This window comes from Dreissena polymorpha, chromosome 2 (assembly GCF_020536995.1).
Source record: "Dreissena polymorpha isolate Duluth1 chromosome 2, UMN_Dpol_1.0, whole genome shotgun sequence".
Taxonomy (NCBI): Eukaryota; Metazoa; Mollusca; class Bivalvia; order Myida; family Dreissenidae; genus Dreissena; species Dreissena polymorpha.
In genome coordinates this window covers 71,768,241-71,791,194 of record NC_068356.1, presented here as the reverse complement: position 1 = coordinate 71,791,194, position 22,954 = coordinate 71,768,241, and the positions used below count along the sequence as shown (strand labels likewise).

The 22,954-nt window shown below is 35.7% G+C and overlaps 1 protein-coding gene across 1 annotated transcript; it reads left to right on the top strand.

Annotated features, from left to right (window-relative positions):
* The first annotated feature begins 9,472 nt into the window (after positions 1 to 9,472).
* LOC127867564 (uncharacterized) lies at positions 9,473 to 14,479 on the top strand. The gene is made up of 2 exons (XM_052408838.1): positions 9,473 to 10,428; positions 12,771 to 14,479. Exon 2 carries the CDS (start codon positions 12,941 to 12,943, stop codon positions 14,072 to 14,074), a length of 1,134 nt encoding a protein of 377 aa, XP_052264798.1. The 5' UTR covers positions 9,473 to 10,428; positions 12,771 to 12,940; the 3' UTR covers positions 14,075 to 14,479.
* The last annotated feature ends 8,475 nt before the right edge of the window (positions 14,480 to 22,954 follow it).

Here is a 22,954-nt window from a genome sequence, read left to right as displayed (position 1 = left end):
TAAAGCAATTTCATTTGCATCGAATGTCGATTGTTAGAAGACGTTGTCCACAAAATAACCGCGATACTTTAAATGTCAATAAACACAAATTTTTCATCCATTGAAATTGCGTTCCGATGTAGTTGAGAAATTGACTTTTTTTAAAGAAACTTTTAGAAAGAAAGCATACAATACTCGATTACTCGTGTAATAAATCACTCAAAATTACACTCTGAGACTTAGGGACAAAGATTCGTTTTTGTATAATCATCAATTGAAATTGCGGATAAAATACAAAAGCGCATGTACTTATTTCGTAGTTTAGTTGGAAAATGTTTTTTAACATAGTCATTTTAAAAATCACCAATCGTAAATGCCCCAATGGTATCTCGTTACATGTTTTGTCAACGGATCCGAGTTCGCATCTGGACGAATGTGAAAACAATATGAAGATTATACCCTTTATATTAGAAATAAGAGCATTTTACCTGCAAATACATCTAACAAAAAAGCGTATTCAAAACTGCGAAAACTGAAAGAAAAACTGAAAGTATATTAACCAAACCGTTTAAATATGACATCTGTTAAAATCTAAAAGCTGAAGCTCTATTAAAAAATCTTCATAGATAAAATGTATGTGCGCCATTTACTACCTTAAAGTGGCCTTTTCACGTTGTCGTAAATTTAGAAAATTAAAAAAAGTTGTTTCATTTTCGTTTAAGCTATGATTTTTGTGAGGAAACAGTAATTCTGAACATTTACCATGATCTTAAATAGCCATTTTATGCATCTTTTTACGAATTAAAAACTTGAAAAGTATAAGGCGTTGCAACGCGAAACGATTGAATAATTTGGAGAGTTCTGATGGTGTCGTTTTATTTTGTGAAACTACGAGGATTGCTTATATAAAGTATTAAATACATCCTTTATGGTATGAGCTCGGATGGGGCTGTCCAGCTAGCGTAGTGGTTGGCATGCTCGCTTCTCACCTAGGCGACCCGGGTGCGATTCCCGTTCCTGACGCATGTGAGTTTGGTTGGTGGTCACCATACCAGACAAGTGGGGTTTCCTCCGGGCACTCCGGTTTTCACCCACAGCACAAGACCACCTAAACATTAAAAATATTTCAGTAAAACAATAAATAGCTGGAAATTGCAGCTATCATTCAAAATTCGTCCCAACTTTCGTGAGTCTAAGCTACATTAGGTAGGAGTGATTGGTTACACTCCGGGTCCTCACCTAATGCAGCCTCAGGCGCGGAGGGACCTCATAAACATCGAAATACACACACACATGAGCAAGGATGGCCGAGAGGTCTTAATGGTAGACTTTTACTCCAGGACTTCAGGGGTTAGTGGTTCGAGCCCTGTTGAGGGTTACTTTTTTGTAATTTTATTCTTGATTTTTTACTGGAGATTTTTACATTTATCAATATAAAGCATTTAATGACAAACTTCTGTACATGCTAAAATCTGTGAAAAGGCCCCTTTAAGAATCCTTAATTTCGGCGTTTATCGATATTAATGTCTGCATTCCCAATAACTATAAACCGGTCCATATAGTTCTAGCATATTTTTTAGAAATCAACAATAGCAGTTGAAATTAATATTGAGATGACATGCTCTTACTTAAAACAAATAGTATTTAAATACAATATTCGTGTCACGTAATTAATATTTGAAAAACACCAACACATTAACAACCCTTCCCCTTGGCTGTATTACAAGATTATTCCATTATGACCAATTAGTAAGTATTTGTTGCTCGTAAACTTTTATAGCTCATCAACATTAACATTTTACTGACATTTATACGTGAATATTTTTCAACTAAGTTACGATGAATATATTAGTTCCCGTATTTTAATTAGGCAAACAGATTAACGATGTTGAAAGCGTATCTTTTCCAAAAAATCGTTGGAATCTCTCATTTTGATAAATATTTTTGCCGTATTTCGCAATCGTATAAGTATGAATAAATCGCTTATGGCAGGATTGACAATATTTTCAACACTGTGCAGTGGATGTAGAGTCCATACAGCGACCGGTAGGTCACGGGTTCGATCCATACTGTGGGAGCGTCCTATAGATCTCCCTTAGAAACATCGAGTAATGATTCTACCCCAGAAACGAGTCCGAGAGTGTTTTACTGCATTTATATAGCGTCCTTTTCATACAGTATGTGCGTTCAGAGGCGCTTCACATTTTCCCCGATCACTCCCGATCACTGGGTCATAAGTAGTCCGTTAACATTTTGGCGCAGTATGCTGCCACGGCACGTTGGCTTATTTCCCACACAGGTACCCATTTATACACCTGGGTGGAGAGGAGCAAAATTCTTGCTCAGGAAAATTCCAGTGGCCAGGGCGGGATTCTAAACAAAATAGCTTGAAACAAAAGTAGTTTTAGAAATATTGACATTTTAAACGCCCGCTTTGACAATCATCTCCGCAATTAATTGTGAAGACGTTGATCGTGACAAACTTCCAAAATAAAACCGTGAATTAAATCAATTGCGTGAACTTGCGATTAATTGAGTTCACGAAGGTCAGGTCAATTTTGCCGAGCTACAACTTTATTTTCCCCTATTCTATAGACGTTAAATTTTTCAACTTATCTACACTGAATGAACAATTTCGTGTACGAGTCATACGGTTTGATGCACTACAAATGGAAATTGTAAAATATTCTGACTAATAACGATACGTTTCGTTGTATATAGTTCAGCAAAAAAAACTCATAAATGTGCTTTGTTATTAAAGGGGCCTTTTCACAGATTTTGGCTTTTTTTGAAGTTTGTCATTAAATGCTTTATATTGATAAATGTTAACATTGGGTCTAAAAATCTCCAGTTAAAAAACAAGAAAACAATTAAAGAATTAAAAAAAAGTTACCTTCAACAGGGCTCGAACCACTGACCCCTGGAGCCATGGAGCAAAAGTCTACTGCTCTATCCACTAGACCATCGGCGCTCATTCCATACTCATCGAATTTTTTACATTATATATGCAATCCTCGTAGTATCAAAAAAATACAACGACAACAACAGAATTTTCCAAATTATTCAATCGTTTCGCGTTGCAACGCTTTATTATTTTCAGGTTTTTAAATCGTCAAAAGATGCACATAATGGATATTTTAGAGCATGGTAAATGTTCAGTACATAATGGATATTTTAGAGCATGGTAAATGTTCAGTATTACTGTTTCCTCACAAATATCATAACTTCAAGGAAAATTTGCGAATCTGAAACATTTTTTTTCAATTTTGTCAATTTAGCAAAGCGTGAAAAGGCCCCTTTAAATATGCACGAAGAATGCAAAACGTGTTTAGAGGTTTCCCAATATTGAAGATGTCGCATGCATATGCTTGAGATTTGGATTGGAATACGTATAGTATTGTACGCGGTCAGACTGTGATTTGAAACTTATTGAACTCTTATATTTGTCTAAGAAAATCGTGTTTCATGTAGTAGAGTGCCTTTTATTACAAAAAGTGATCTTCTGCTTTTCACAATAAAAGAATTATCAGCGTCTGTTATGTGTTTTAAAGGGACTGTCCAACAGATTAAAGCGTCGTTGGACGCGAATCGATATTTTGGGAAACTACGAGGATTGCTTATAAAGCTAAAAAATACCTCCATTTTAAGAGAGCGTGAATGGTCGAGTGGTAATATCAGAAGACATTTTACTCCAAAACTCCATGATTCTAGGGGTCAGTGGTTCGAGCCCTGTGGAGGTTAACGTTTTTTCTTCTTTTAAAAAAAAATTGTATTCTTATTTTTTACTGGATATACTTAGTTCAAATGTTTAAATTTATCAATATAAAGCATTTAAAGCAGTTAATGACAAGCTTTAATACATGCCAAAATCTGTTGGACGGCCCCTTTAACTACCCTGAATGTATATAAATAATTCAAACGTTACTGTAATGCAAGTATCCATTTTCTTTCTGTTTACGCACGCAGCTGCAAAATGTGCGAACGCAAAGCTAGTTGAATTGCAGTATTTATTACCTGTTCGCTTTTTGAACCAAGAAATTAAATAATCGCTCACGTTGCACAAAAGTTTGCCCTCCCCCGCGTATTAACCTCTTTTGTCACCCTGGAAATAATTCATCGTGTTAGCACTAACCGCTCGTGGTGTACATTACCAGCAACACATCATTTGTCAGTTCAGATCTAGAACATCTGGTCGTTTGTCATAAGTGTCGGTCGGGGTTATGATAACTAACAACTTATTGGCGTCTCAATCACGGTTGACCATTGAGCGTCCAAACAAATCATCCGCAAAATGTTAGAATGCTGATAAGCATGTGTTGCGTATAATTATCCCTTAACCACATAGATACGCATGTTAACACATGTGTAGTCCCGTAGAAAGTTATACTTTTAAAGACATTTCTTACTAGATTTTAATTTTAAATGCTTCATTTCCAACCCTTAGATACCGATGAGCAGCAAACAGCATAAAACCTGAACAGACTGCGAGTTACTCGCAGGCTGTTCTGGTTTTATGCTGGTTGCAAACGCCATTTTCACTTGGCTTCTTATGGGGGTAAGGATTAATTTCCTCATTCTTTTGAAACTTTTTACAAGATTCCTGTTGGATTATGAACGGAAACCAGTCGAACTAGTCCTTTACGATGCAAAAGTAGAGTCACATTATACATTTTAAAATAATACAAATACCGATTAAATTCGAGAAACATATATTCTCAAAAAGGTACTAGTAATCGACTTATATGGCTATTTTCCCTCTAAAACACACAGATACTTCGTATTGTAATCCGATTACGTTTAAATCATTTACTTGACCTGAGTGACACAATCAACTGTTCAAGTATTATCGTCATCGGACACTTGCAATTCTATTTACATTCAGTAATTTTGCAAGTGGAAATCGCTAGTTTTCGTAATTCACGCATTTGATTCTTTACTGAATATTAATTTTAATAATGCAATAAATGTATATGTTCAAATAATTGTTTAGATGAGTCTTGTCTTGCTTCCAATACTGAAAAAAGAAGTCCGTCAAAAAGTACACTAGAGAGTCATGTAAAGCACAAGTTTACATGACACCCAGAGCTTTGTTCTATGCCACAATATAGTGGCGGGATATAATGATATAATTATCGACAGACGATGTTTGAATCATCGGAACATATCATAACTATGGTTTTCCGGTTGTCATTTGAGTTCGGTTAAGTGTTAAAGGCGGCGTTTAAAACGTTGAGATGAGCATCGCTATGGAAAAAAAACGGAGCTTAATTTATGTACGTAATGTTTCGTCCCACATTAGCACGTGCAGTCCTCATAGGCTTATTAGGGACAACACTTTCAACTTTAACATACTTTTTCATCTAAATGAAGTCTCGACTTAGCGAAAATCTACATTAAACATCACGAGTCGTCCCCGATTAGCCTGTCTGAACCGCACGGGCTAATCTGGAACGACACTTAACGCAATTACATTACCGGGTAAGCCTAGTTACCCAAGAGAGCGGCGTATATATAGTATTGACTTAAATAAATCGACTAACAAAGAGAAGCTCCGTAGTATTAGCTCTTCGCTTACTGTTTTCGGAGACAAATAACATTTATTCTTTTGGTAGGAACTTATTTTCTTATTACTTCTATGTCTATAACAGCATGTACGTAAATGTGTTAACACGATTCTTGACTAGAATTAAAGGGGCCTTTTCACGTTTGGGCAAAATTGAAAAAGTTGTTTCAGATTCGCAAATTTTCGTTTTAGTTATGATATTTTTAAGGAAACAGTAATACTGAACATTTACCATGCTCTAAAATAGCCATTATATGCATCTTTTGACGATTTAAAGACCTGTTAATTATAAAGCGTTGCAACGCGAAACGAATTAATATTTTGGAGAGTTTTGTCATGGTCGTTTTATTTTGTGAAACTACGATGCATGCTTATATAAAGTATACAATACATCTGTCATTGTATTATGAAGGATGGCCGAGTGGTCTTAGCGGTATACTTTTTACTCCAGGACTCCAGGGGTCAGTGGTTCGAGCCCTGATTATATACTGAAAATTATATACTTTAAAGGGACCTTTTTTAATACAGATTTTGACATGTATTAAAGTTTGTAATTAAATGCTTTATACTGATAAATGTAAACATTGGATCTAAAAAGTTCTAGTAAAAACAAGAATACAATTATAGAAAGAAAAAAGACACCCTCAACTGGGCTCTTAAAACTGACCCCCAGGAGTAAAAGGCTATCGCTTGGACCACTCGGCCATCCGTACTCATACTATAAGTGATGTACTTTTACACTTTTTATAAGCAATCCTCGTAGCGTCGCAAAATATATCAACAACAGAATTCTCAAAATTATTGAATCGTTTTACATTGCAACGCTTTACAATTTTCAGGTGTTTAAATCGTAAAAAAGATGCATATTATAATGTATATTTTAGAGCATGGTAAATGTTTAGTATTACTGTTTCATCACAAATATCATATCTTCAACGAAAATATGCGCATCTGAAACACTTTTTTTATTTTGTCAATTTACAAAAACGTGACAAGGTCCCTTTAAAGTTCACTTTGAAAGAAATAATCAATCATATCACCAATAAAGCAACTGGTAAAAGCGGTTTTATCTGGTATTCTTACACATTATACGGGAAAACTCGGGGATTATTAATATGTGTTGGCATTACTGTTCCCGTTAAGGAAATCAAGTTGACCTCAAATAAGAGCGCTGACATACATTTGTTAGATACACTCCTACAGTTTCTTAAAAGTGGTGAATAACGCCTTTGTTGTCTTTAACGTTAATGGATAAACTTGACAGATATACGGCAGAAACTATCGGTCAATATCAGTCAAATTTTGTTACGGTAAAGTAACTATTGTGAGTTAATTTAAAACATTCAATAAAACAATACAGGTGTTGAGGATAAAAGTAAATGAACAATACCATATATCAAAGAAAGTCTGTTTGAACAGAACGTGCATATCTCAGTATAATCAAAATCAAATTATTAACTATGGTAAATTATATTTCATACGAACGTTTATTCATTATACATTAAAGGGATCTTTTCACGCTTTGGTAAATTGACAAAATTGAAAAAAGTTGTTTCAGATTCGCAAATTTTCGTTTTAGTTATGATATTTGTGAGGAAACAGTAATACTGAACATTTACCATGGTCTAATATAGCCATTATATGCATCTTTTGACGATTTTAAAACCTAAAAATTATAAAGCGTTGCAACGCGAAACGATTGAATAATTTGGAGAGTTCTGTTTTTGTCGTTAAATTTTGTGAAACTACGAAGATTGCTTATATAAGGTATAAAATACATTGAGTAAGTGTACTCGGCGGAATAGCTCAGTAGGCTGAAGCGTTTTTACTTCAGGACTCTGGCAGGACTCCAGGGGTCACTGGTTCGAAACCTGGTCCGGGCAATGTTCTTTTCCTTTTTTATTTTTATTCTTGATTTTTTACTGGAGCTTTTACGATCCAATGTTTACATTTATCGATATAAAGCATTTAATGAATAAGTTAAAAAATGCCAAAATCTGTGAAAAGGCACCTTTAAAGTTCAATGAAACTAATAATCATTATACCTGGTAATTAAATCGAAATAACATTTGTATAAGTAATATTTCACCAAAATAACAATCGGTATGCCTAATATTTCCCTATCTAAGTAAATGTAAGTTTTCAAAACGATTTTTACTCAATTTCCAAATTAATTCATTATGCGTTAAAATAGCATCGATTATTACGACAGAAAACGACATATTTCAGTTAAAATAATGTCCTTTGTAAGAAATAGTATAACGCTTATTTCGAAAGCGCATTTTTGGAATAAAATATATTCTTTATGTTATCTCTCTCGGTTTACTCAAGAAACATCTCTCAATTTCACGTCTTTAGAAAACATGAAACCAGTCTACATGCCCGACTTTAATCATATTTTTGGTCGTTTTGGTATTAATGAGATTACTTTCGTTTTAAATTGCATGCGGCCTGGGCAAGAGAGGTCCCTGTATTTTAGTAACGCCTTTCACCATTGTGTACAAACCTGTCTTACTGACCTTTGTACTAACGCGAAAGGAATTGTGGGTAGCACTTCTTTAACGAGTGAAAAGTGAAAGCGAAAGAAGGTCAGGTAATCGTGCTTCTGATAATCGCTATCAGTCTTATTAGAGATTTTAAATCACATTTAAACATAATGAAATAACATTTCGTTCAACAACATTCCGTTTTAAACACACAATAAAAAACGATTTTTCTTTAATTATTAACATTTTCATTCCTACGCAGAACTACTTTGGCGGAAGCATAATTCCCCAAACCAGGGGAATGTGATGCGTCTTAGTATAGAGGTGACACTAACGTAGTGACGTCACCATATATGTATAGAATGCGCCTTTCACACCAACAGTCTTCCTATGCAAACCGAAATTTTATTGACGCCGAATGAAAAAGGGTAGATCTTATCTGAAACTCAAAGAATTCCGGAGTAGAAACAATTGTATCTTTTATTTTTCCTGTTCTATGCGCTTGTTACGCATGAATATTCATCTATTGACAAAAGGTCACTTTCATTTAAATGGCAATACATACCGCATGCATATAGGCCATTCCTGTCTGGACCTCGTGTACATAACTGGAAAAACAGCTTTCGCTGAGTTCCGAATAACTTTTATTACCACGTTATATTTGTGCCTGATAAGTTTTTTTTTTCCACTTACCCGAACGACCTATATTTGTTTGCCGAAGCTGACCTTTTTTCGTATTCCAGGTTGACTCAATTGAATTAACTTGTTTATTTTGTTCATTCTTCTGTCATACTTTGTTCCGTGATATGATGAAATATCATTACGAACGGCAAGCGCGCTCGTTCGATTATCATGGGCCATAGGCATGCATGAGATGCAATCGTCTGCAGTAAAAACGTCCATGTACGTGTACAAAAGTTGACCAGTTGCGATATTGTTTACAGGTGGTTGTTTCCTCGTCGCGTGTTAGTATAATGAATCATTAAAGAGTCATTAATAAGCCTAACAGCGGCGAAAATATCTATACAGGCATTCGCACGACTATATTTGTATTGAGTTCCGGATTAAGAAAAAAGTATAAATCGGCATTTTGCAAGACGCTGAAATTAATAACTCTGCCCGCATTGAATGCATGTTAAACACTATTTCAACATAAACAGTTGTAATTTAGGAAAGCATGTACAATGTGTATATTATATATACTGTATCAATACTAAAACGATGGTTCGTTATGCCAATAAATAGACTGCTTGCATTAACTATAATTTTTACCAATATTTCCGCACCGTAAACCAAGCAATAGCAACATTATTTAAAGCTTTCTGTATACTATAATTATTGTGACCGATTTTGTAATATTAAATTGTCATGTCTCTCAATATGTATTTAATTTGCTAATATGTTAACTGCCTATGGGTAGTCATGCGCTGTGGAGTGCCATGTACTAAAGATGTGTGCGTGGGTATCACAAATGTAAAACCGTACACGCGTTGGAACATGTGCACAAAACGCAGATGTGTGAAACAATCGTTTGCCACAACCTCTGATCGGACACTATACTTGTCGGTTTTAGTGTTCTTTCATTGAAAATGAGACACGTGCATATCATGAAGTCTGGTTCATACCTTTCGAACACTTTACACGTCAGTTTAAGTGTTCTTGCATGTTTAATTATACACATACATTTCAAACCCGTCAGTGGTCTTGACAATGGCTATTTGACCCAGATTGATCCTCGTAAAATATAGAACTTTGTCCTTTTACGATTAATTACCGACGAATGAGGTCACACAGTTTCTTTTTGTGACGAACATCATGCATTGATAGACATAATGAATCAGTGTATGGAGAGTTACATCTCATATGTCATTACGTCTTCCAATTAACTGTAAGCACACTATTAGCTTATGTATACTAAAGTTTATGGACGTCCGAACATGAAGAATGAATCCTCCTCCTCCTTGTCCTTATCATCATCATCATCATCATCATCGTCATCATCATCATCATCATCATCATCATCATCATCATCATCATCATCATCATCATCATCATCATCATCATCATCATCATCATCATCAACATCATCATCATCATCATCATCATCGTCATCATCATCATCACCACCACCACCATATTGTTATATACATTGTAATTACCAGGCAGCGCTGTAGCAAGTACTTTATCAGCTGTATGTCAATTGAATATGAACATATTTTATCTATTTTCAGAACGTTGCAACTTTAGGCGAACCGATTTTAACGATCGATCCTTTCGCGTCCGGAACCGTCGCGTCCGCCTCCTCTTCCGGTGCAAGTGCCTCGGCGGCGTCGACAGCCGGTAGTTCCCGAACGTCATCAGTGTCCAGTAGCGTATCTAGGATACAGAGACCAGTGTCCGGTAAGATGCGCTCGTAATCATAGAACGCTTATTATTGATCGATACTTTGTTAGGCTGAACCAAGCCTGTCAACTCTGTTGCTGGACTACAAAACTGATTCGCAGGTACATTAAGTTTGTAGCGATTCGTCATGAAAAAACTCTGTAGCAATTCTGGAACTACCTCTGGTTTAAGTATTGGTTGGGCAGTTGTCAGTTAGCGACACTTTGCTCTGGTAAGCCAGCTTTCCGAGGAAAAAAGCTTATTGGTTGAATGACCGCCATGAGTGCACTGAAACACCTTTAAAATAAAAGCGGCGAAAATTATTGAAATGAAACAGACGGAATAAAGCAATGATATGTGCATTTTTAACCCTATGCATAAATATGCTATGTCATCAATGCAGTTCATGGTAAATTTTGAAAATTAAAAAAATGTGAACGCAGCATAAAAAAATTATGTAGTAAAGAGTAAACCGTACGTATCCATGGTCACACATTGAAAGCAATACCTTCTCGTAAGCACCGCAAGTTGTCAGTATTGCTCGCTAAACAAACATGCAAATTCCAGAGTCGTATGCACTAGTTAACGATTTATTTAATGAACAACTGAATTTGAGGGTCACACAGAATTAAGATGATCCGTATTTAATTTAACGAGACTCGTTCTGGGAAAACTGGGCTTAATGCATGGGCGCAAAGTGTCGCCCAAGATAAGCAATGCAGGCCACGCGATGTTATTAGGGGCAACACTTTCCGTTTACACTGAAATTCGTCAAGAAGAGGCCTGCTTTTAACGAAAAATGCCATAATGTCGGAAATTGTATTCCATGATAAGTCTGTGCGGACAGAATAGTTTATTATGGAACGACACTTCAAACACATGCATTGAGCCCGGTTTTCAAAGACCTACGTTTATATGAGTCGTTTTCTGAGAATACTGGGCATAATGCATGTGCGTAAAGTGTCGTCCCAGACACTCAGGGACGACACTTTCCGCCTAAATTGGATTTTTGCTAAGAAGAGACTTCATTTAAACGAAAAATGTCATAAAAGCGGAAAGTGTCGTCCTTGATTTGCCTGTGTGGACTGCACAGGCTATTCTGGGACGACACTTTACGCACATGCATTCTGCCCAGTTTTCTCAGAACACGACTCATATGAAGAACTTGCGAAAGATTAACACATACAATAATTAAACTAATCATTGAACTTATTCTATTTGATGACATTTTTCAAGTACATGCATGTTAAATATTTTGTGCGATATTTATTTCGACGGGGTCGATGTTTTCATCGTTGTGTACGTAAAGCAACGCCCACGAAACAACATGTGAAGAGGGCCCACGCTGGAGGCGTTGTCTTGCACAGAACATTGACCAAAGATTTATAAAAAAAAATTGACTCACAGTTAAAAAAACGACGGTTGACCGTTAAGAAGAAATATTTATGTTATTTGTATACTTGTTAAATGATTTACATACCTTTTTACGTAAGTCAATTTCCTAGATAGATCAAAGAGAAACCCATTCATCACCATAAAGTATATTATGAAACAATTTTCGAAGAAACTTTAATATTTAACACGCGAAATTGTAATATTTAGCAAGCAGTTTTGCAAATAAACATGTTAAAAACATAGTTGTTCTCGTAATGGCGTAAAAGTGGCCATTATTCGTATTCTTATAATATACGTTAGCTTGTATATGTAATGACTACATACATGGTAGTGCCCTGTCCGATCTTAAATGCATTCGTGGGATTATCTGTGCATACCTAAGATAATTAACGCGTATTTTGATTTGATCATGAATTATAAATAGAAGCATTAACAAAATTAATATTACGTCATAATAAGCGCATAAATAAACAACATAATTCAGTCCCTTCTTAAACGTGCACACGTTTGTAAGAGAGGTTCATAGATACAGACTTATGTACTTGGTAACCGACTAAGTACGAGACAAGTATACACTGTTTCTGGTACATCTTCTGTATGAAGTATCCACGCTTCTATTAATAGGCATTGGTGATATTGTTGATTGTCAATTACTAACAGACTTAACATTCACTTATCTCATTATTATGTTAAGACAGGAATTTTGCGGTCGAATGCATGTGTAAAAGATTGTTTCGGGACAACTCGCAGGTCACACATATAAGCGAGGTGCTTACAAATATATTTCATACATTTTTTCTCCAACATTTACTTAACGTTACCGATGAAAATTAAACCACTGACTGATTGTTAATATGCCATCAAAAGTGACACATATTTCATATTAAACTATAGCTTTGTTTTCATAGAAATTGTATAATTATTGTTAAATTATTATTACATTTAGTGTTGGGTTTCTTTTACAGGAAGTTCGGCATCTGCATCAGCCCTGCGTCGAGCCTTCATTACAACGATAAATGGGCAGAACGTGCTCGTGGTTCCTTCCGGCGCTCATGCAGGACTCAGAAATCTAGCATCCAGGACACCTTCCGGAAGTAACCTTCGCAACAGCAACCTGGGGAATGGCTTAGGTACAATGGTAGTTCCTGAATCAAGTCTTAATATATCGCCGATGCAGCAGCTTCAGTTAAAACAACAACAACAACAAAATAGCCTCTTGCAGTCGGCACCACCGGGCCTCCAGTTCCTGGGTAGGTCGATTCCGACCGGAAACATCATTTTATCCGGCCAGAATCCTGTGCAGACACAACTCGTCGCACAACCGTTACAGCAGGCAGCCGATGGAATCTTCATTGACGTGAACACTGGGCAGCAGGTGTTTGGGCAACCTGTCTTGCAGCAAAATGGCGGAAGCGTCATTTTCTCCGGTCAAGCTCCCTTGCGGACACAGCTCGTCGCGCAACCGTTACAGCATACAGCAGGTGGCATTTTCATTGACGCAAACACTGGGCAGCAGGTTTTTGCCCAAACTGCAAGTCAACAAAACGGCGGCGGTTTAATTTTCGTCGATAATCCATCTCTTCCAACTCAGGGGAACCCAATATTTGATTCCGTCGGGCAAGCGGCGACCCTCGGCGTCACTCCCGGACAGCCGAGTTTTTCGCAGCAGGGTATCCCTATACCAAACTCACAACACCTTCGTCTTATTGGCCTAACGCCCCGCGGCGATTTGATCATCGATGGCCCTGGAGGAACAATAACAATTGGAGCTGATGTTTTAAACGGCATTATTACACCGAACGCGTTTCCCGTGGCAACAGAATTTGAGGAACTAGAAAACGAACTATTGAGGGGTACTAGGGGGAATAAAAATAAAGTAAAGGTTTTGGACCCCGGAAATGGGGCGATAACGCTTGAAAAGAAAACTCCTGCTGGCCGTAACAACGGTGGAAGCGGCTTAAAGACAGTGGAGGCGTCGTCATCATCATCAACAGCAGACACAAAAGCGGTAGCTGCAGCTTCCTCATCAGCGAGTGCAGGCGGCGCGTCGGCATCGTCAAGTGCCGGGTCCGCGTCCGCCTCCAGTAATTCTTTGACTGGCAGAGTCGTGCTTGGGAACGGAGTGACTTTAAACAATGGTGTCATCACCATCGACAGTGCAGCGGGAAATTCCCAACTCAACATTGGCGGAATCTCGCACGGGCATCAGTCAGAAGGAGCTTCGGGTATTCAGGCCCCTGGAAACGCAACAATTTTAATTACCGGTTAATATTTATGTCACAAACAATTTAGCCTATTCAATTTATCACTAACTTATCTTACACAAATACACGTGTCAGTTACAAAATGGGGACCCATTCAACATCATCCGTTCATGACCCCAACTTATTCGAGTAACGTGACACTGACGTCATTAAACGTTCGCAAGGAATGTACCCCGTGACCACGCTTTCGGTCGGCAGTCCGCCATGCGACACCGGAATCGAATGGTAAAAGCTTCCGGTAGGGCCAACAACTTTCTAGTGAAAAATACACGCTCAATCGATGAAAGTGTGACTTTCCGATGGAACTTTTTTTCAAATATTTGTTAATACGCGGCGACCCTGAAATATATGCGATGAATGTTTCTGTCATTTTTCCATTGTATGGCTGGTGAAAAAATGGTGTGCGTGCGTGCGTGCGTGTGTGTGTGTGTCTTCATGTCGCTATTATCTACAACTACTTTTGGAGAATACAATCAAGTTGTAAACGATAAATGGAACTTCTGATTTGTTCCACTATTACAAGGACAAAGCACGAAGTAGAGCTTTAATTCTGATCGGTATACGCGTGACTTCTGTCAGTAAAAATGGCGCGTATAATTTATGTTTTAATCACGCTTTACCCATTTATGCCTAGCGACTAGAAAAAAAACAGCGCAGACGCAGATGAGACGCCGCATGATGCATATATATAATAGAAATTCTAGTAAAGCATATATAAAAATTATACAAAATATATGGGCTTCCCTGCTGTGGTTAGATCGCATCTTCTATATTTAAGTTCATATTCTCCTGTATTATTACACCCATATGTATTACCTGCACACATGTCCACATAGATAGAATGCCGTTGTAATTATTGTGTGTTGTTATATTTATTATATTGATATACGTCGTGTACACACAAGTTATATTTACTTTTAATAATAAAAGTTCACAATATGGTATTGAGTTCTTATCATTTGAGAAGAATGCATCTGTAGTAAAGTTCTTCTTAAATGACATTGTGCAAACGAATCGGCATGTGTTCATTTCATACAAACTGAGTTCGATTCGGTATATTCCGTTGTCACGACAGTTTGTATCAAGGGAGAACTGGCTGCCAAATAACAACGTTTCCATAAATATTGATGGGCAAGCTTATGACGCGTCATGTTTATTTAATCGGACAACGATAATTATGATAAGTATTACGTAGCGAACACCGCTCGCGTTGTTTAAGTGATTTGAAAACGAATCTCACACGTCCAGTTAACAATCATAGCGTATGTTTTAGTGAAACTGGGTGCCGACGATGGCTAAACATACATTTACATACCCTAGTTTTCTCTAAAATACTCAGTTTCATATTTATAAAATGTTTTCAAGGGGACTTATTTTGCGGGCGAAAGTAACATACAGAAGTAATGAAACGTTAAGAATGAACAGCGCGATTATTGTGGGAGGGTATTAGAACTCCACTTAATATAGGTTTGAAAAACGCATTACTTTAATTAGTTTCTTTATTCGACTCTATGCAAATTTACTAGCACTGTGTTTTTTTTTTGGCTAAATTGTCACAAACACTTCTAACAAAATCGCGATAAAAAATCACACCAACACAGAGGCCAGCAAAACCATCCTGTACATATCCCAATAACATATCCCCGACGCATAACAACTAACATCTCCAACGCAACCACTACCAATTAAACAACGCCAACACGAGCACCATAACCACAAATAATGCATTGTGAATCACCAACCATTTGTTAGCATCATGTCGATTTTACCATGTCTGACTGACTTAGTGAAGCACATGACGGTAGTTTAATACGGGGATACGGAGTTTCTAACCTGTTGGAAACACGTTTTCTATTTGTTAACACTGACCTGTAAAATGTTGAGTGATTGTAACAAATATTGCCATAAGGTTTCTTGTATAAATATATTGTCAGAAACATTAATAAAAGAAAGAAAAAAGTCACACAAAAAGGAATAAATACCCAGACGTATACAGTAACACATGGCTAAGCAAATTTTAACATTAAATAAGCATAAGCTATTTCTTTTACAACATATGACGTCATCGACGACAAAATCACGAGCTTCGTGTTGAACGCTGTCACACGCCCATCGTTAATAATCTATAAGTTATCGATCAGATCCAATAAACGTCATTATAGCTGAAAACATGTCATAGCGTGACTAAACACATACATACTGATCGAAACTAGTGCGCAGATAATCAAAACGAAAACGATTTCTCGCAAACCCATGGCAGTTGTATCCCCTTTTGCTTTTGTAGTTTGAAGCCCTTGTTCAACGACAATATTAAACCAATGCTAAAACAGCATCAATTTAAGACAGAAAATGACTTTTGATTCAGTGCAAACTAATTCGTTTCAATCAAAGGCAAAACGTGCACATTAAGAGCAAGTGTAAACTTAAAAAGATCTTGCTAAAGCGATCAAAACAGATCAAAAGTTGATAAATAAAAAATATATTATAAGATCACAAAAGAGGAGATGATCATAGAAAATAAAGTTTATTCAATTACATCTACTTTTCATATGTACAGTAAGTAGTAAACTAAAATCTTCAAAAACCTGTATTTTTGACAATCCTCGCAATTCTGTCAACATTTGAGCATACGACGCAACACCATTATTGGTTCTGCAAAAAATACGAGTTTAAGGGGCCTTTTCACGTTTTGGTAAATTGACAAAATTGAAAAAATAGTTTCAGATTCGCAAATTTTCGTTTTACTTATGATATTTGTGAAGAAAAAGTAATACTGAACATTTACCATGCTCTAAAATATCCTTTTGAAGCATCTTTTGACGGTTTAAAAACCTGAAAATTATAAAGCGTTGCAACGCGAAACGGTTAAATAATTTGGAGAGCTCTGATGTTGTCGTTATATTTTGTGATACTATGAGAATCGCTTATATGAAGTATAAAATTCATCATTTATTGTATGAGCACGGATGGCCGAGTGGTCTAAGCGATTGACTTTTTTCTATGGGTCAGTGGTTCGAGCACAGTTGAGGGTAACTTTCTGTCTTTCTTAATTTTATTATTGTTTATTTTACTGGAGTTTTTTTAGATCCAATGTTACATTTATCAATATAAAGCGTTTAATGACAAACTCCAATACATGCCAAAATCTGTGAAAATGCCCCTGTAATGATTTAATGTTGGATACTTGGATCTTACCTAACCATGTCATGTGAAAAACATGTTCATATGACTATATTTTTCCGTATACTCATGTGTTGCAATTGTAACTTGAGTTAAATAAAGTTATGTTCTGTTCTTTTCTGGATACGAGCTCTTAAAAAATTAACTTACCGCATTTTTTGCATGAATGTCTTTTGTTGTAAACAAAAAATGTGTTTCACAAAAAATCATGTTGTTCTTTTTGTATCGATTTATTCTTGAAATATAAAGTTAGAGAGAAACAGATGCTTAAACTAGTTACGGAAACGTTACTTTTTAAAAAGCAATTTTTACTTAACCATTTCTTTGTTTGATTTACTCTCCTTAAGAAAATAGTATATTCCTTTGTTCTGTCAATGTAATTGATCTTACTGCACACATGTAACGCTCTCATTCTGATGATGCTGTACCTAGATCAATATCTTCATAGTAGTCATGTATCCATGTTCTATATGAGCATTGTTCTGAGAAAACTGGGCTTAATGCACGTGCGTAAAGTGTCATCCCAGATTAGGACTGCACAGACTAATCAGGGACGACACTTTCCGCCCAAACTTGATTTTCGGTAAGGAGGGACTTCCTTGAAACAAAAAATAGCATAAAAGTGGAAAGTGTTGTCCCTGATTAGCCTGTGCGGACTGCACTGGCTAATCTGGGACGACACTTTACGCACATGCATTATGCCCAGTTTTCTCATAACACGACTAATATATTTGTAAACAATGAGCTTGTAGTGCCTAGTAAGCTGAAAAAAAGTCATGCTTTGTTATGTGCTGTTGAAACTGATTAATTAATACTTGAAATATCCTCATTATTCGTCTTATTTCAAAACGATCCATTACGTTTTGGCAGGTGCGATGATCTTCAAGTTGTTCTCTGACTAGAGATTTAAAAACACACAACGGCCACAAAAGTAATTGTCCACTTTATGTTACTGTTAGATATATGTATATGTATTTAAGAATAGCTTAAAACCTAAGCTTGTACATGTTTATGTATTTCAATTAGGTTAAGTACAGCTAAGTTATATCACATCAAATACAGAGATTATAGTTACAAGCAAACATACGATGGTATACATTTACCAGCATAGCGTAAATGTACCGGTATGTTAAAGAGTACACTTCTGGTATAGTTTCTTTATGTTACAATTTTAAGCCGTGATTTTAACTTCGAAATTATCGCGACGAAAACAAAAATCTGTTTCTTTAGATTTTCCGAACAATTGATAAATCGCCTTTTATTAAATTTGATTATATTATGCAGTATTACAAATCCGAAATTAAATGAGATTGTATAGGTTTATTTAAAGTGAAACGGTTTCTAATGATACAATAAGGATGGTGACACATAAACACATTTCTTTGTCTGAAGTGTTATTTACTAATGCATTAATGTAAGCATTCGATTGACCAGTTGCAAAATCATAGCTCGGAGCTACCTCTTTGTTATTCTGTGTGTCCACAGCACGGGTTTAAATTGCATGGCATAAGGTTTTGCAACCATGCGTGAAAACCATTCATTTTAAAAGTGAAATTGTAAATCTTTTAATCCGGTAGCATTCTTTAAACAACGTTTATGCTGTAGTAGAACGCCGCATAAAAACATTGTTTAATCAACTTGTTTTACCGATACTCTGCACTAAACGAAAAGGCAAGCAATAGTAAAAACCTATTACTTACAACTTAAATTGTTTTCAGGAAAGTAAAAGTCATTTAACTTTATAACAATAGATTCCATAATATAATGAATTTAATATATTTTGGTGGACTTGTTTTATAAGAGCCGTGTTAATTAATTGGCAAAATGATAATAAAAATGCCTTTTTAAGTGTACATCATGTTCTAAAAAAGCGGAACAAAATCCCAGACTAAGCAACATATTAAAATATCCTTTTAAAAGATTAACCAACGATCGAAACAGATAAAATAAAGGATGTCTAATACTTAAAAAGATAATTTGTGAAATATGTCATATCTATAATTGAATATCCATGTTAGTATTGAAAAGATACAAGGGCTTTTATATGGAATGATTGCATCTTAAGGGAGTTGTTCGCAGATCGAGTTTTTTGAAAACAAAATGTATTGAATTACAATTATACAATTTTTTGAATAGTCTTAAATAATTATAACTGCAAAAAAAGTTAAGTACAAATATTGTCTATGATTGTAGCCAGAGAATTTGAGAGTAAAAGATATCCTTTTACCTCTTCATCTGAAAAAGCTGTCAATAACAATATGCACGTTGTACTACTTTAAATGTTATGTTTTTTAAAGCAGTTATTAGTAAGTACACATGTCTTATCCTAATGCTCGATGAAACGCGTCAAAACGCATTATTTTTAATCGATTTAATCGATTTCCGATTTGTAATATACATTTTCGAACAGATATATCTTTAACGTTTTCTGTTATTCAGTGTTGATTTGCTTGTTTGAATATATATTTAAGAACGAATCGTTCTTGAATGAAAGACATTTTTAATTGTCATCTTGCCAAACTGTGAAAATGTCCCTCTCATCAAACAATTAAGAGATGATTGTTTCTGATTGCTTTTATAAATACATTATTCAGTGATAAACTTTAAAACAACTGACAAACAATCTGTCAACAACTGCCTTTAAACAGTCGTGCCCAAGAAATTACTTCTTTCACAGTTTAACAAGGACCGCTTGAAGTCGGATTAAATACTGTTAATAATGTTTGTTCATTGAATTGCTTGTCCGAACACGTCATTTGGTTTAGAAATAGCAAGGTAAATAAATATGGCATTTTAAAGTTTGACAGAGGTCATGATCTGAAATAAAGTGTAGGGGAAGTGAAAAGTAACATTTTGTGGGACTGTGTACAATTATAAACAATAAACTATGCGTGTATTATGTTAAAAAACATGCCACATATTTAAAAAGGTTGTTATTATTTATATTAATTTGAAACACATGGATTATCGAAAGATAAGGAACATACGTCGTTTCGAATTTTGTTTAGATTATTTAGAGAAGTTGAACCGGAAATTTTTAATTGTGACGGGACTTATTTTGGAAGAACGGATGTGTTTGGATCTTAGTAGCACGATCAGAAAAGATATATCAATGAAGAACAAGTGAAAACATGATATTTCCGAATATCATTTTCGGATTTAAAGTGGCAGTACAGCGAAATCACATAACTAAAGGGAACAATGCAAATGGTAAAACATTGTGATCTACCATTATTAATGTTGAAAAAGAATACGATTATTAATGTAATCAGCACTCATGAACAATTCCACAGACTATATATTTTCGTTAAAATTCGATAAACATTGGTATTATCAAAACACTTCGCACAAGTATCTCCAATGAAACGGACGACTTTATTTACACTCGAAGTTTTACTTTAAAGCGTGTCATAAAAATGGGGCTGGCTGAAATATTTTTATCCGAAATATCTTCAAACCTATAATACAGGTCTGTAGAAATATTCGCACTACACGAGACATATGCTATAGAAATGATGATGCTATAGAAGTGATGACGCACCAACACAGATGGAGCGCTCAGAAACAATGAAGCAACAATACTAAACATGTAAACAATAAGCACCAGTAACTTACATTCTAACAACTAACAATTTAGTATGTGCTTTGAGTATATATTTTGTTCTACTCTCAACGCAGCAGCAGCGGTTTAAGCAGCAGTCGCAACAACAACAACCAAAGCAACAATATAAACAACAGAGAAGAACGTAGTATTTGTGTCATTAATATATACTTAAGAAGGACGATGGGGGTTCCACGATGTAGGCTGCCCGGAAGATTTTATGCTGCGAAATGGACCACAATATTATGCGGCATATTTTTGACGTCACTTCTGCTTGTTTTCACGACGTCAGTATCCGATAAGAATCGCACTCAGTCGATAGCGACATTTTATGAAAAGCAACTGCGATATTATAACAGAAAAGTGAACATAGGCATGGATACACTAAAACACCTGGATGAACATACTGGAATTACAGTTGAGTTGCTTAAACAAAAGCCGAAGAGGACTTTGGATGGAAATGACAAGAGGGAGTCAAGCGCCGCGAACAACTGGTTTCACACGCCTGTGGAAAACAAATGGCAGAGCGTAACAAGAAATGGCGATTTCATTGTGTATTCGGCATACTTTGGACAAGACACACATTCTAAGCAAACGAAAGTAGTGCGAGTGATTGGTCTCTTTGATGACGGATGCAGCGCGAAAAAGGTCGATTGTCCGATTGGCGACGAGGTTTCTTGCATTTTTTTGTATCGAGACGCGGACTTCCGGCTGGTTACCGCTTCCGATTTCAAGATCTACCCCGATCATCACTTTACTCGGTATTACTGTTTTTATCGATTCACATGAATTTATACACCGACAAACTATCAGAATGTAACATTTGTACAACAGTCAATGTTTTGTATACAGTTCAAATACAGTATTTATTGATATTGTCTTCATCCCATTTTATTAATTATATCAAGAGTATTGATAATTCATCATCCGTGTCAGCTTCCGGAGCATAATATCACACCAGCAACACAATAACAACACTAACAACGAAAAACATCAACACCATTACCAACAGCCTGCATATTATCATCAACACTACAACAACCACCATCATTATCACCACCGCATACAAAGCTCCTACCACCATCACAACCATAAAAAAATTACAATCATCATCATCCTCATGATTTTCGCTCCCTCAATTCACCATCGTCGCCGACATCACATGCAACACAATCATTTCCATAATCAATTATAAACATCATCATCGTCATCAAGGTTATCGTAATTATAACAGTATTTATTATCAATAAAGGCATCATCATCAAAAGCATAACTTAGTATAAAATGTAGCTCGTTATTTATGTGTTGACAGTAATTGTATAAAGCTTAAAGCGGCATATCGACGGTACTTCCCTTTAACTAATGTGATATATAAAAATAAATGAAATCCCATTCTATTCAGATGATATTTGTTTACTACCAATGGAACATTTACTTAATGGTTAAGAAACACTTATACGAAGCCAGATAACATTTTTCGGTATTTCCCCAAGTGGGATTCAAAATAACGCTTTAAATCGATAACAACAGTAGAACATTTACTACACTGAAGTCTCGTTTTTAATAGTGCACAAGCGTGCAGATGTATTTCGTATGTACAATTTTATTTTATTTTTTTATTTTGTTGAGAATTAATGAAAACGAGACACGTGTTTAGCAACCATGAACGAAATACATATTTATGTAAATATAATACCAAATTAGTCGCCGATAGGCCCATCAACAAGTATCATCAATTATTATATATATTATACCCTAGGTTTCATTTTGAAGCAGATATACAATATGAACAAGTCCCGTATTTGACCTGGTTATACATGTATAATGATTAAGATGGCCCAACATTGTTACGGATACTTTTGTGGATACCGCATAAAACATCTGCTCATTATGTACACTAAATATTACCTGATCGCTTTGAAAAGTCGCAAAAAGTCATATTTTGATCAAAGTCTCAAAATAATCGCAAGTCTTTAATGCAGTCTTTATTATCCAATTAAACACCATTGAATAAAAATGTGTATAACTTGCGTTGCCATATTATCGTTAAATACAAATATACGCACACCGCGACCTTTTCACCCAAACAATTTTGACATCCTTT

Bases quoted from the DNA above. Each gene is read 5' to 3' on its own strand.
- LOC127867564 (XM_052408838.1), top strand. From the start codon at position 12,941: ATGGTAGTTCCTGAATCAAGTCTTAATATATCGCCGATGCAGCAGCTT.